Source organism: Betta splendens, chromosome 17 (genome assembly GCF_900634795.4).
Source record: "Betta splendens chromosome 17, fBetSpl5.4, whole genome shotgun sequence".
In the NCBI taxonomy this organism is placed as follows: Eukaryota; Metazoa; Chordata; class Actinopteri; order Anabantiformes; family Osphronemidae; genus Betta; species Betta splendens.
In genome coordinates, this window is record NC_040897.2 from 11,061,424 (window position 1) to 11,075,730 (window position 14,307).

General features: G+C 43.7%; 1 protein-coding gene and 1 long non-coding RNA gene across 7 annotated transcripts in view; one reads left to right on the forward strand and one right to left on the reverse strand.

Moving 5' to 3' along the window:
- The window catches only part of LOC114845217 (uncharacterized), a 44,304-nt gene that overhangs the window by 15,283 nt on the left and 14,714 nt on the right, over positions 1–14,307 (forward strand). For both annotated transcript variants that reach the window (XR_003783831.3, XR_005896908.2), the window contains exon 3: positions 8,288–8,427. This is a non-coding gene — a long non-coding RNA (uncharacterized LOC114845217). The remainder of the gene's footprint in view (positions 1–8,287; positions 8,428–14,307) is intronic.
- Positions 1–14,307, reverse strand: part of st18 (ST18 C2H2C-type zinc finger transcription factor) — a 37,360-nt gene that overhangs the window by 13,322 nt on the left and 9,731 nt on the right. For 3 of the 5 annotated variants that reach the window (XM_029133124.3, XM_029133123.3, XM_055503694.1), the window contains 4 exons: positions 6,213–6,328; positions 3,915–3,966; positions 3,105–3,135; positions 2,806–2,993 (listed from right to left, as the gene is read on the reverse strand). In XM_029133124.3, coding sequence (XP_028988957.1) covers positions 2,806–2,993; positions 3,105–3,135; positions 3,915–3,966; positions 6,213–6,328 — 387 coding nt within the window. Of the gene's footprint in view, positions 1–2,805; positions 2,994–3,104; positions 3,136–3,914; positions 3,981–6,212; positions 6,329–12,020; positions 13,757–14,307 lie in introns of those variants that run through there. The other 2 variants (XM_055503695.1, XM_055503696.1) reach the window with 2 other exon arrangements.

Below are 14,307 nucleotides of genomic sequence, written 5' to 3' on the forward strand. Positions count from 1 at the left end.
AAGCTGAAAAACTAATGAGTGTCCAGAGACTAAAGAGCTGCAGAAATACAACCAAGTTTAATTTGGATTGGATTTAAATAAAAAAAAAATAAAAAAATAAAAGCATCTAGAGCTTCTTAAAAGAATTCAAGTGTTTGTTGCCCAGTATAAACTAAAACCACGATTTAAATAATATCATGAAGAAGTCAATAGTTACAAAGCTGTCAACAGTTCCTTGAATTCACACAGGTTGGTCTTGAGGTTAAAAGATGTACTTCAGTGTAGAAATGAAACATATTAATGAAATGTACAATAAAAAGCTGCAGGAGATGATAAATGATTTAACAGAAATAATTTTCGCATTAAAACACATTTTCCACAAAAATCACCTTTACATATTTATATTTCACAAATAAATTACTAATTAATCTGTTGGCTTTTTCAAGTCCTCGTGGGTGTGACTCCATATATGATCCTTACTGGCACTAACGCAGACCATGACTGCATACAGTTCACAGTGTACGTGTTTCTTCCTAAATGTTACACCCATTTGCTATAATCTCCAGCTTATTTCGCTGAGTGCTCTCAATAATTTAATTTGCATTGACCTCTGGCTCACCATCCTTTAAAATAAATCCCGGTCACATGTGTAGAAAGGAGGAAGACTGCATGAAGCCGGGCAGAGAAAGCGGGTTAGGGTGATCCCTGAAAATGCATCTGAAACAACTCTTATTAACGCCACTGATTACATTAAGACGTGGTCAGTGATTAACAATGGGAGGCTATCATCAGGATTGATTCAACAAAATCTCTCTTGATCCTCCAAAAGTCAAACTTATGCTCGATTAAGGCTCTTTGGTCTGGGAGGGTTTTTACTTTTAGCAGGCTGGTCTGTAGTTTTAGATCCTCTTTAGTGGCTAGACAGCAGAGACTCAATGGAAAGTAGGATTCGATAGGTCCATAAGTCAGATAGAGATGGATTGTGAGAATCAGATCACACACAGGCATTACCAGACAGTTAGCACTTATTAACAGGAGCGCCACAAACACTTAATCCTCAAAGGAGCTTTAAAATGTGACAGAAATGATGAAGCACTAATACAAAAAAAAGGTAAGTGGGTGAGTTTGCGCTCGACTGTCTGTGGATTTTTCGCTCGGGCAACGTTCTCACGTGTTACCCAATGTTCCGTGCGGCGAGAAATATTTGAAGAAGCGGCGTCTAAAGACAAACACGGTTGAATGAAAAATTAAAGCCAGTTACACGTATTTACATTTATAAGGCAGGCAACAAGGGTTTTGTTTTTCATCCAGATGGACTCCCAGGCCTGACACAGCCGCATACAGTCAGACAGACACACACACACACACACACACACACACACACACACACACACACACACACACACACACACACACACACACACACACAGGAGTGCGGTGAAAAAAGGAAAGAGACGGAGGAAAAAAACTTGGATCCCTCCGGTGGTTTGTGTGTTGGAACAGGTGAACAGTTTGTACTCCAGAATAGCCATTACCAGCACTCTGCAGCAGGGCTGCAGTTGGCTGGAGTTGAACGCAGTGTGGCTCGACCAAACGAGAGGCTTATTTTTCTCCCTTTTTGTTAAAATGCAGATATGACCAGCTTCCCACTGCAAAAATTCTTACCGCCTCCAGTCCACTTTTCCAATTTTTGTTTTTGCACAGAAAATGGCCCCCATATCCGACAATAACAGCAAAATATGTCGTGAATATGTTTATCGGGCTCCGTGCTCGTTTGACACTCTTTGGACTTTTTTTTTCTGGCCGGATTTGGTTTTGTTCTAAAGCTCCTCTGAATATCAGGTTCAAATGGGAGGAAATGTACGGCAGTCAATCAGTGCCGGAGGATGAAAATGAAAAGTAGCTGGACTACACCACAACAAAAGGGGAAAACTGGTGATGCTCTGTGAATTACTTAGATAATTGTAATGTAATATGAACCCAGGAAACAAATAAATTCCATTTCCAATGAATCCACACAATTCAGTGAGCTACTCTCCTGGTCCATTTAACTACACACATGTGTACTATAATGAGCTGTAGACATTATGCCTAATTATGTATTAGACTGTGTTAGAGGGCCTAACAAAAGCTTTTGAAAGGGACAATTACGTTTGTTGCTTAGTTACATCGTTAAAAATATACCAAATCAGGGCAGATTATAGTGGGTGAGAATGCACATGTACACCACGAGCATTGTTGCCAAAATGCACAAAATTCAATTCATTAGGTGAAAAAGAAAACATTTTCTCTTGAAAAGTGGCTTAAGTGAAAATAAACAAATTTTGAAGCGTTGCGGGTAAAAATGTTCCTGTGGACGGGTGAAATCTTGGTCAAAAACAGAAATGCAGCGTCGGCCAAGTTGTGTTGACATCTCATTTGTTTTACGCAGCGGGCAACTTTAATAAAATCCCGGCTAAAAAAAGAACCAAGGAAGTTTAATTTAAATCAAAGTGAACTGGTGCACTCCCCCATTCAGCCGCAGATTCAATGGGATTGGACTGGCTATTGAAAAAGGACAGATGAGGGGTCTGAAATCTGGCCTCATCAAAAGAGGGTAAAGCCACGCCAAAAATATCATGGCAGATCAGCTGTCAAAACTTCAATTTGTGGACGTGAGACACAACTAATGTGGACCCAGCAGTGTAGTCTTTCACTTCCACTGCACAATGACTGTGGCTGCTGGCTGATGGCAGAGGGAGGGAAATATGAATGCAACAGATGGGATTTTAAAATTCAGCGTCAATTGTTCATCAAAACAGACAAAACAACAGGACATCTGTTTACCTGCTGGAGTGTCAATGTTCCTCAGCTCTTCTTTGTCCTGTGACGGCGCCAGGTCCTCGCTCTCCTCCTCGCAGGCCTCGCTGGGGCTGTAGTGGCGGGGTTTCATCAGCAGGGACTTTCTCTTGTTGACGGGGGCGCCCTGCACCCCCTCCTGGGCGCCGCGCTTCCTGGCTGCCGACCCGTACGGGCTGGGGGGGCAAGAAGCAGCGAAAGGGTCAACGGGTGCTAAGATGCTAAGATGCTAAGCTAATGCTCAAAGTGGTGAACGTGAGCAGATCCGATTCTTGGTTAAACTGTACCTGTGGGACGCGGCGGCGCCGTCGACCAGCCCTGCGAGACGGAGGCCAAGAAAGCGCAGATAAGGAGGGGTGTTTACATTCAGCATCTGTCAGCGGCTTCTTAATCAAAGGGTTCGAGGCCACTTGCTACTTTTGGGAAATTGCTGATGAAAATTTTACAATGTTCAGTAAACATTTGTTCAGCAGATAATGCTCAGGGACGATGGCTCCTGACTCAACGCGCCGCCCTCCGGCCCTCTGTTCTATAGGTTCTGTTGTACACCGAAGTGGCCTCTTCATTGATCGGACGCTTTTCACTCCATTCTCTGGGAGAACCCACGGCAGCTCGTCGCCGCGACGTGATCCAAAAAAAAAAAGGCTAAATCAATTTTTTTCCCAGGGGCTTGTGTGAATCCCATTCACACAAGTTCTACCCCTGCTCCCATGAAGCGCGACCAATAATCACACTTTTCATGAATTTCCCCACGTGTAGTAATAGCTCCAGCGCACGCAGGCGGGCCTCAGAGGCCCTGAACACTTGCATAATGACATATCCAGTCTAGAGGTTTTCAATCACACAATATATAAACAGTCCTTAACTAATTTGAGCCAGTGTTCCAATTTAATGAAGTTATTCCCCTCTGAATAATGAAATGGCAGTGCAGTGCTCTTCAGACCAGTAAGATAATACATAAAATTGACAGTTTTAAAGTTGGATTGTTGAACCGATACCCCTAACCAACGGGGATAAGTGGAGTGTGTGTGTGTGTGTGTGTGTGAGCGTGTGTGTGTGTTGATAAAAGCAAAGCTGAAGCTGAACGCCGTCCTCACCTGTGCCGCCGTGGCCCGATTTCAGGGTCTGCTCCTCGCCGTCCGAATCCATCTGCGAACGAAACACTGCCTTTTACTCTTTAGTGCCTCCAACAACGCGTAGATCGCCGCGAAAGCCGTCGCGGGGCCGCGGCGAGACGCGAACGCACACACACGAGGGGGAGGGCGGAAGAAGTTTGAAAGGTGAGTAGATGTAATGACGCTAAATGGTGACAGCACCGCGTGGACGGCGCCTCTCTGTGTGTGTGTTTAGACAAAAATAGTTGCTAAAATCCATCCACTCTCGGCGGCTGTTGCTTGTGGGTCCCAAATAAAACCTATTAAACGTAATTATTCCAGGCTGATGGTGGCGTATAGTGGTCACAGGCCAGTGAAATCTGTGAGTCATAGGATATGCTGTTACTTTTCCCTGGTAATGGGAAACATGACTCCTCTCTCTCGTTTGCTGTTGTGATTGAAGGCACTGACCTGTCATACATTTATAATAGGGGAGCAGGTGTGGCAGTGATGGACCTTAATTTCCTTTAATAAACCTTTTATGTGCCACACTCTTAATGCCACGCTGGGCCCTCAGAGGTCCTGCTCATAATAGGTTCATTACTTTTGATTACTACAGCCTATTGAGACAAACAACTCCCAAACACTATAGATTACGTTCTGTAAAAACGAATGTACCTCATTAGTTTGTGACACTTTTGCACACAGACGCGCGGCTGCATTTTGCGTAGATTTGTTGTTCTGAAGGCAAAACGTTGCTCCTACATGCAGCAACCTCAGATTGTAACATGGGCATTAATCAAAGTTCACGTGATGTTATCACTCGGTGAAATATCGCCACTGACTCACAAACATTTATAACGGTGTTTTTTTTTCTGTATTTGACATTTCAGACTTGGGCCTCCTCCTTTTTGCATGTAATTATTATTGCAGAGGGTATCTATCACTTTTTTAGTGCTTTATTAAAAATAACATGTGCATCAATTAACACAAATATTCTTGATTTCTGATCATGTGCTCCAATATTCAGTCCAACACTCTTTAGGTCTCTATTCTATATCGTGGGTCTGGTCTCTATTGTGCGTCTGCCACCTTTTATTTTTACAGTACAGCGTCTCTGGTTTCTCAAACGTGTGTCTGACAAGCAAACGAAGCCTTTCTTTTGACAGCACCGCGTTCAAACAGTGGCCCGCGTTCTTTTCCGACAGCATAAAAACCAAACTGTCAAAGCCAGTTGTGGTGATTTGGACAAAGCTGAATTTGTGTGTGATTCACAAATCAAGGGACAAGTTAACGAGGCAGATGCACTGGATTACTAACAGGTAGCTCTGGCATAGCAACAACGTGGACAAACAGGCGATGCCGAGTGTTTGCCGAAGCAGAACAAACATTCAGGGTCAAATGCGCACTTTTATCTGACATTCACAATCTGGCCGAAAATCCCATATCGTTTATCTTTTTATTATTATTCACATTGAATTATTGTTGGAGGAGTTTCACATATTATTACATTGGTTGCTATAAAATTAAGGATATCTGTCGTCGGGCATTTGCATTATGTGGCTTCCATGTAATGTAAAAGAAATATAAATCATATACAGTATAAGGTAGATGTAAGATGTGTACTAGTGTGTTTACCATCCATAACTGTTGCTTAATGCTTACAAAACTTGAATTTTCTGATAATTTTGTATATTATCACATCACTGATGTGATAATACAGTACAATAAAATATTATATTATATATTAAATATTTATAAAATGCTCAGAAATACTATGAATGAATGTAAAACTACATGAACTACCTGAGAATATTAAGTTAATGTCAATGTTTTAGCTACAAAATGTTTTTTATAAAAAAATATTTTTATATAGTGTTTTAAGGCCATAATGAACATAGTTCAACGCAGTGTGGAACATGATGCTGACTCAAATGAACTTAAACAACCGCAGTAAATGGCAGCATTTACGTTTGCTTGGGCCAAAAGGCTGAAACCGACTTTAAAAACCAGCAGGCGCGTGAGGAAGCGCCGAACGGACGCGTCCGCGGACTTCCTGCTTCGCTCACAGATAACGTGCTGTGGGTGCAGACGCCACCAGGAGCGGCCATGGCTCCAGAACCAGCCGACTCAGCAGCAGGGTGACGTCTGGCAGCCGCCCACAGCTCCCCAGGACTGAAACCCGGTCTCAGGAGCTCATCACGCTGCTCAGCCACAACGCGTCCCCAGACCCGCGTTATTTGTAACCAAACTCCTGCTTCACCTGGAATCTCCAGTTGAAGCTCATGCGCTTTTATTTACCTTTGACTGCGGTTTTCCAAGTGCTGTGTAGGATAAGCTGCCAGATCCGCACTCTCCACCCTGGTTGATGCTCTCACAAGTCTTATCCCTCAGGAGGCGATCGTGTACTTCATCATCTGGGACGGAAAACACACATTTAGCGCAAAATCCGTCCTGTTTACGTTTTATTGGGACGCTGCTGTGAACACGCCGTCAGAAAAAGTGCACATTAATACCTCACATGGAATAAGGAACAGGATGCAAATTGATTGCTTGACAGAGATCAAATTGCTTGCTTCTAATTAATACAAAACATCCAAGAGGGAAAACAAGGAGGAACACAATAAGTACATTAAGCCTCTTCACTTCACAGATCTTATTATGGAATTATTTATTTCTGTTAGCGTTGGAAAAAAACAACATCGTCTTAATTATAGCTCACAGAGCGTTCCCCCGGAAAAACAAAACTAGGGGAAAAAAAACGCGGGGAGGAGGGAGGGAGCATTATTCACTCCGTTTCATTAGCATATGAAAAAAGACTCTCCACTATTTGAGCTGGTTCGTCATCTGCTGAATCATATTTATGCGCCCCCTCCAAAATAAAACACACACACGCCCCGAGTTCAGCCGCGAATAAGGCTCCTCTGAAGGCCGTTTCCCCTGCGTCTAGGGCACATTTCTCAGGGGGAAACGGGACGCAGCCTGATGCTGAGGGTCCACGAGCTTTTCTATGTGTTAATCTGGCTGCTAGCTGTCCTTGAGCCCAGCCCATTCCCCCCTAACCCCATCTGCCAGCGTTCCCACCACAGAGAGGAGAATGGGGGTAGAGAAAGGGGAGAGACCGTCCAGCAATCATGAATAACCATTGCCCCGCACCATTATGGGAGAGGGGCTGCATGCGGGCTGAGATGGTGGAGGGGACACGTCTGAAAACACCCAAGCGCCCGCTGACGTTCCTCCGACCACGCTCTTGCATTTAGCTGTAAGTGATGCTATTACTGTTATTTTCAAATAATGCCTTATTAATACCACGCAGCTGCTGTGGATATTCATCGCTGACCTTGAGTCTTTGCGTCCCCTTGTTCCAGCTTATCCGTGCACTTGGGACGCTCTCGTGTAATTAGCGCAGACATTATTGTTGTGGAGTAGAAAGAAAAAAACAACAACTCGGTGCTGATACCTCATCTTGGAACCAATAAAGCGGGCCAAAGTGGCAAAGTAAGATTCTGGAGACCATAAAATTAATTACATTATTTACATTTCCTTTAGATAGGGGGGTCCGGGCGAGATGATAGGGGCAAATGAGATTACACAAAATAAGATTTCAAAATGTCAGAGCTGCACACTCAACCAAGCAACTGTTATGATTAGATTACTCTTAATATAATTACTGTCTAAGGCTGTGTGTGGAAACAATGCATACATAAAACCAGGAGCGCTGTCTTAACTGATTCCCATCCTTTTCTCCGCGAGCCTTCTTCTCTTAACCTTTCTTCAACAGTATCATTTTGAATTATAGAGAACGGATGGGTGCTCTGTGCAAGGTCACTGTCTGGTGTGTACTCGCACCCCCCCCCCCCCCCCCTCCCTCCCCTCCTCACCCACCTCCCCTCGCTCCTTGTTTTTGTTTCCTCTTCCAGAAGCGCACGGAGCGAAGGGTTAAAACTGGAATGGATTTAATTATGGAATGAATGGAATTATAATGCGCCTGCAGCAAGTTTTCCTCCTTATTTATTAAAGCAGCTGATGGGCCAGGTTTGATGAGCCACTTCTGGCATAATTGAGTCATCACACAAAGAGGGTTCCTCGCATTCAGAGTGGTTTTATCAGCAGCAAACAGACCTGATTACTGGCAATTACACTCTGATCTAGGGGAAGGAGAAAAAAGGGTAAATGTGCAGGGTAACTTCTGTGTTTATAGTTTACCCCGGGAATAATTTTCACATTAATTTTACATGCTAAGTGTTTTCTGTTTATGTTTAATAAAGAGGGAACGGCAAGAGATAGCACCTTTTTACTTTCATATTTCCTTGTAATGAATGTGTGAGGAAGGGGAAGCGATCACAATTTATTTCCTTATTTTTTCCACCCTATAGGGGCTTTAAGACGCTCAGAGAATCTGCTGAAGCAAAAGGTGAGCCAGCAGTAAACGTACCTGCTGGGAGAGAGAGAGAGCGCCGCACAGGAAACAGGTGACTGCTTTGGCCGCTCCCATTGAGATGCTAATGGGTCCATGGTGAGTAAATTAGGCTGTGCTTAGAGATTTAAATCAACTTCTCTTTGCACAGTATTTAGATAAACAACTTTGTTTCCTGGAGGGGGTGAATGGGGGGGTGGGGGGTCTTTTTTGTGAGGTGGTCAGGGAGCCATCAGACACGCTGTGCCCAAATGCCAGCTGGATGCTGGAATAGAAGCAGGGACATATTCAAGGAGGGGACAAAAGGTTTCAAACTAAGGGCTCAAACTTTTAAAACTGTACAATGTTTAATTATTGGTCACCTTCGCAGTGATTTTAAATAGTTTTTCTGGTCTATTCGGTATTCTACATTTAAATGATCGCAGTCAGCGAACAATCCCAGGCTCTTCTATACGTGTGACGTATATGTTCCTTCCAGTGGAAGAAATAAAAAAGCGGCGCCTGAAAGGAACCGAACCTGCCAGCCATTTATGAGCATTCCTTCATCTGATAGAGGTTTCTGGATTCATGCAGACACAGTCAAAAATCTTGAAGTCAACTGTGATTTCAGATATAACAGCCTCACAGCTACCCTGACGGCCAAGCAAAGTGTTTGTGCCTTTTGCCAAAGAGTACTTTTATAGAGGAGCGTATTGGCATCTTATCACTTCTCCAAGACAGAGATGCTTCAATAAAAGAACACAGCTCACAGAATTCTTAACAGACAATTAGGAGCCTGGCTAGCCACTATCGCTTCAATGATTTGTTATGATGGCATAACTACAGGGGAAACTTGTTATTGGACGGAGTTAGCAAGAGTCCCATAAAAGAGTCAGATGGTGACACCTTTGCCGAGGTGATTTGTGAATCTTGTAATCGCTTTCCAAAGTCATCCCAAAGCCTTCCCTCTAAATTGAGTTCATCTGGAGCTGGACCACACAAAGGCACCAAGTCCAGATTGTTTCTTCTGACATCAAAGAGCCAATTTCTGTTTTTGACCAAATTTCTGGTGCTTTTAGTTCCCTCATCGTATGAAAGGGGCCGGGATGCTACGCTATTTTATTGGTGAATTTCAATCCAATTAAGAACACCAAAACATTGAGACAAATAAAATTAGTATCTTCTTGCACTACACTATGCATCAATAGCATAATAAATGGAGCGGCAGACAATTCATCCTCTGGCACGTCTCCAGTCTCCACACCACTCTCATGTTAGTTTGAATCTTTGAATCCTGTCATGAACATGGGTTTTCCAAACCTGTCTAATTTGGGGGACAGGTGTTTGGGGAAAAAGAAGTTCCAGCCCTGGTGTAACAATGAGCGGAGTAATCCCGCTCATTGTTCCTGCCCGAGGAGGCCCCTTCGCGGAGGAGGTTGCGTGAAAGCTACCAGGTGGTCGGCAATTTGGGGAAACGTAGTAACCGCTCCAGCTAATCCCCCCGTCACAAAAGGCAGGTCTCCAGCGCGCCGGGGGCTCTCGGGGGCGGAAGGGAAAAGTTTACCTCCAGCACACAGTGTCTGAAAGGAGTCGGGGACTCGAGCGGTGATTCCTAATCAGATTGCGCTGAAGTGAACAGCTCGCATGGCAGCTGTAGTTTTCCCAGGGTTAATTACCTTTCACTGCTCTCTCTAAATGAGTCAGCTGTTCCTGTCATTAAACAACTCCACTCTATCTCTGCTCCTCTGTCCTCCACGCACATGTGCACGCGGGCGTGCACGTGCACGCGCTCACGCACACACGCACAGCGAGGCGGTAAAACGTCATTTAACTCAACGCAACTTCGATGACTTCACCTCCAAGTGCGACCAAAATGGAGGTCGCCGTCTTTTCATTTTTTTATTTTTTTTTGGTTCATCCGCTAACGTTTATCCAGATCGAAGGCAGGATTCCCAAAACGCCTCCCCTGCCCCGTTAGAGGGAAATAACGCCAATCTGCCAAGGTCCTATTCTAAACAGCCCCTTTGCTACTAATTGAGTATATATAGGAAGCAAACATGCTCACATATGCGCACACAAACACGAGCATACGCACACACGTGCACGCACGTGCGTGCACACACGCCAACCGGGTCCGGCTCCGATCTAGTGGCGCCGTCATCAATTCTGAACAATCTGTTTGCTCGCTGAGCTCAGTGGCTCAGGATGTTGGGGGAGTTTTAAGTGATTTTTGCCACTGTATGGTAAAATCCCTTGGCCACCTGGATTACAAACTCTAGTCCTTTAACTCATGCCAGTATAAATCCGTGTTAACTCGGATTTACCTCTGGCATATGAATTCTCAATCTGCGTAAGCTTTGTTTGGAATGAGTTGAACATAAGTATTCCGCGCAGCGAGGATGCCCAGTGGTGAATTCCTCGTTGTGCGAAGCGCACGCCGGGAGATGGAGCGGATACGGGGGGAAAAAACGGCTGGGAACGCGTTCTACCGCGGCGACAACGCGACGAGGGCCCCGCGCGGTCGTCCCCGACCAGGTGGAGGCGAGCAACGCCGCGGTAACCATGGCGACGGGTATCAACGGAGCACGCTGCGCCGTGGTCAAGAGTTCAATCAGATTCCTTACGCTAAGATTTTTTTGACTTTGTTGGTCGTCAGACGGGCGTTATTTGCTCAGTTGTTCAAACAGCAGCCCTGGTCCGCTACCAAAGCGATCACGATAAAATAAAATATGGCACGAGCAGCCTGGAGGATCTAAATTAGAGTATTATCCAATATCCATACAATCTCTCACACTCACACACATACGCGCTCACGTCTGTGCTAGCAGAGTTAAGCCAGACTATTTTGTACTTAAAAGGTTAGCGGGGCTGTTTTGTGAGTTTGATCCATGCTTGCCAAATCAGCAGATGGTCCATGAATATGATTATATGCATCAATAAAAGGAGTAATCTTTAACAAAATGTAAATTTGACTTAAGTCCAGGGTTTAATATACGCAATGGACTTTAACCCACTTTCCAGCCTGACAGTGGAGCATGATAAGCTAATGCACTTAAGATTTTTCGGTGTAAGAGCAATCGCCAGCGACGCTGCACCGCTGCTATTCAGAAATCAAAAAGGCACAAGAGGCCGGCACCGTGCTCCAAATGTGCACGTTTGTGTTGAAACAACATCTAATTACTCTTGAGTGAGTAACTAAACAGTGCAGCAATCGATACAAACTGAGTCCGGGGGCTTAACAAGACCCTCTCCTGGGCTGTCATGCTTCCCTCGCTTATACATCTCAATGCTTTTCAGATGAATCTTTTTACTCGCCCTCCAACAATGAGGTGTCTCTGAGTAACATGCACCATTAACAAATACAAGCACAGGCACGAGGAAAAAACCTTTATCCTCTGGTGAATCAGTCCTCTCTGTGAAGCAACCTGGCATAAAGTTCAGCCACGAGGCACGAAAGTGGCGCCGAGGAAGAAATAGAGAGAAAAGTTTCAGCAGCAATTGAGAAGTTAAGAAAGTAAAACGGCACTGATCCTATTCTGAGCCACATAAAACAGCCCCACTGCTATTGATCCTCGCATGAATCTACTTATCTGAGCCTGAGGCTTACACAGCGCAGCACATCCTCACACAGGCAAACACAAGCACTTGTCTCCCGCGTCTCGGCGCTCTCGCGTCAACATGTCCGACAGGGCAGAATTGCGAGCTCGACTTACCGTGCCCCCGTTAGCCTTTGTTTTGCATCTCACGGTGACATCAGGGAGGAGACGGAGCAGAAGGATATCGAGGTGGGGTACAGGGTAGTCCAGAGTCTCGCTGCTGAGAGTGTGTGTGCGTGTGTGTGAGTGTGTGTGTGTGCAGGGACACTGTGATATTCACCCGAAACGCTAAGCTTTTTTTTTTTTTTCCTTTCTTTTTTTTTTGTAGCCTTTGTGTCATTCACTTAACAACCAATCTCATTAGCTGCTGGGCTACAATGGGCTGAATTATTTTCTGTGTAAATACACCACATGGTGATCCTCAAGGTAAGACCTCTGAAGGTCTTTTTAATCACATAAAAGATAGATTCACCCCCAGAAAAAAAAAAATCACTCCTGACTGTAGGGAGGAGCAGACAGCTACCAAAAAAAAGAATAGAAATTAAAATGAGATTTATTTATTTTCCTCAGGGTGTAAATGTCTAATTATGTGGCTGTAATTAATATAACATGGTGACATATACATCCAGCTTTGACCTGATAGTGATACTTTCAGCACATATGTAAAATGAGACAGGATGGGTCTCAGGATGGGTGGATGTGCTTAAATTAAATAGTGACAAGTAGAAATAAAAAAAAAAACAGCATGCTTCATATTTTAGCTTTCACCTAATCTCATGCTGTAGTGCTTGTTTGTGCAGAATGTAAAATGTAACTATTGTAAGTACTTGAAGTCATGACAGCTGTCTATAAGCATCAGGGACATGTCTATTGGCCAACTTGACCCTTGTTAGAAAACAAAACAAATACAAAAAGAGAATACTGCAGCTTGGGACTGCCGAGCCGGGTCACTGGAGATTTTCCAGACAAACGGCGCACAGGGGAGGGGAGGGGAGGGAGGAAGAATAAAAAGGACAGGCTCAGAATCTCATTTTAACAGACCGCACACAATCTGGGCTCCCACAGAACTATCTCTGCCTGACCGCTTTCTATTTATCCCTTATCAGTGTTTACCAACCGCTAGTTTTCTTTCATTCACACTGTGAGGCAGTTCTCTTACTATCAGTCAACAGCTGACACCGTGGAACAGCCTCAAAGGCAAGAGGAAGGGATCAAAACTAAACCAAAGCTGTTTAAACAATACAACAGAGGAAATAAATTCATAAATCCTAATTCTTCCCAACCCACAAGGGTATAAGCAGATCCTTTATAGTTAGGCCAACAAACAAAACCACAGCCAATGAGGTATATTACAATCAAGGTAAATTCTGAAATATATTTAGAAAAAAGAAAGGCGGAAAAAAATCCCATGTAATATTAATTGGAAACATTTCATCGTCTTGCCCTGTCAAGTCAAATATAACTATTCACGGAAAGGGCTTTTCTGTTGTGTTTCATTATCTCCTCAGGAAAATCCCACCTGATTCAGCCTTGGTTTACAGTTTTGCATCATTTTCCTTCAAAGTTGTAACAAGCTGGATAATATGACTCAGACGAGCTCAACATTTTACTGAGATTTTCGAAATGTTACCATCTTCAATAAATGGTTGGTCTCAAGAATTAAATAAATACTCTAATAAAAGAAAACAAAAAAAAAACACCAAATGTAAGTGTGTCTAATTAGAATATTGAGCATAGCTGCTAACTACAATTCGACACACTTAGTCTAATTTAATAATAAATATTATACATCTATATTTAAATGTGAACGTTTTTATTTTTATATCAATTCCCTGTTAATGTAAACATTACAATTAACACGACTTTAAAAAATATAAAAGTAGATTTGTCAAACCAGGCAATACATTTCAAAGGGATTGTCCTCACTGCTGCTTAACTTTGATTTTTTCTTTTTAGGACAAACAAACAACGTTGTTTTTCTGGAATACTGTTCAAAAGTTAATAAATTAATTACATTCATCCTCTCACCAGCTGTTCAACGGCAGATGGGTCATTTCTGAGACCTTGTTGAATTAAATCCACATAATTCATTTTCCTGGATTAACTAAGTAAAGTTTGAGCAGGTAACACGCTGTGTGTTCCACTGATACACATCACAAGCTCATCGTGCTGTTTTATTGTTTTCCCCCGTTTGCACCCGGCGGCGATTGACTCACAAATCAAACAAGCCGTTCTTTTATTTAATCGCCGCAAACCTCGGCTAACTTTGTTTCCTATAGAATGGACAGATGAGCGCTGCGACTTCTGTCAGACATCATGACGTATGAGCGTCACTGGATGAGCTCGTGGGTCCAGTTTCGCTGGGCAGCAGGTACCATGGACAGTTCCTGGAGGCGAGAGGTGA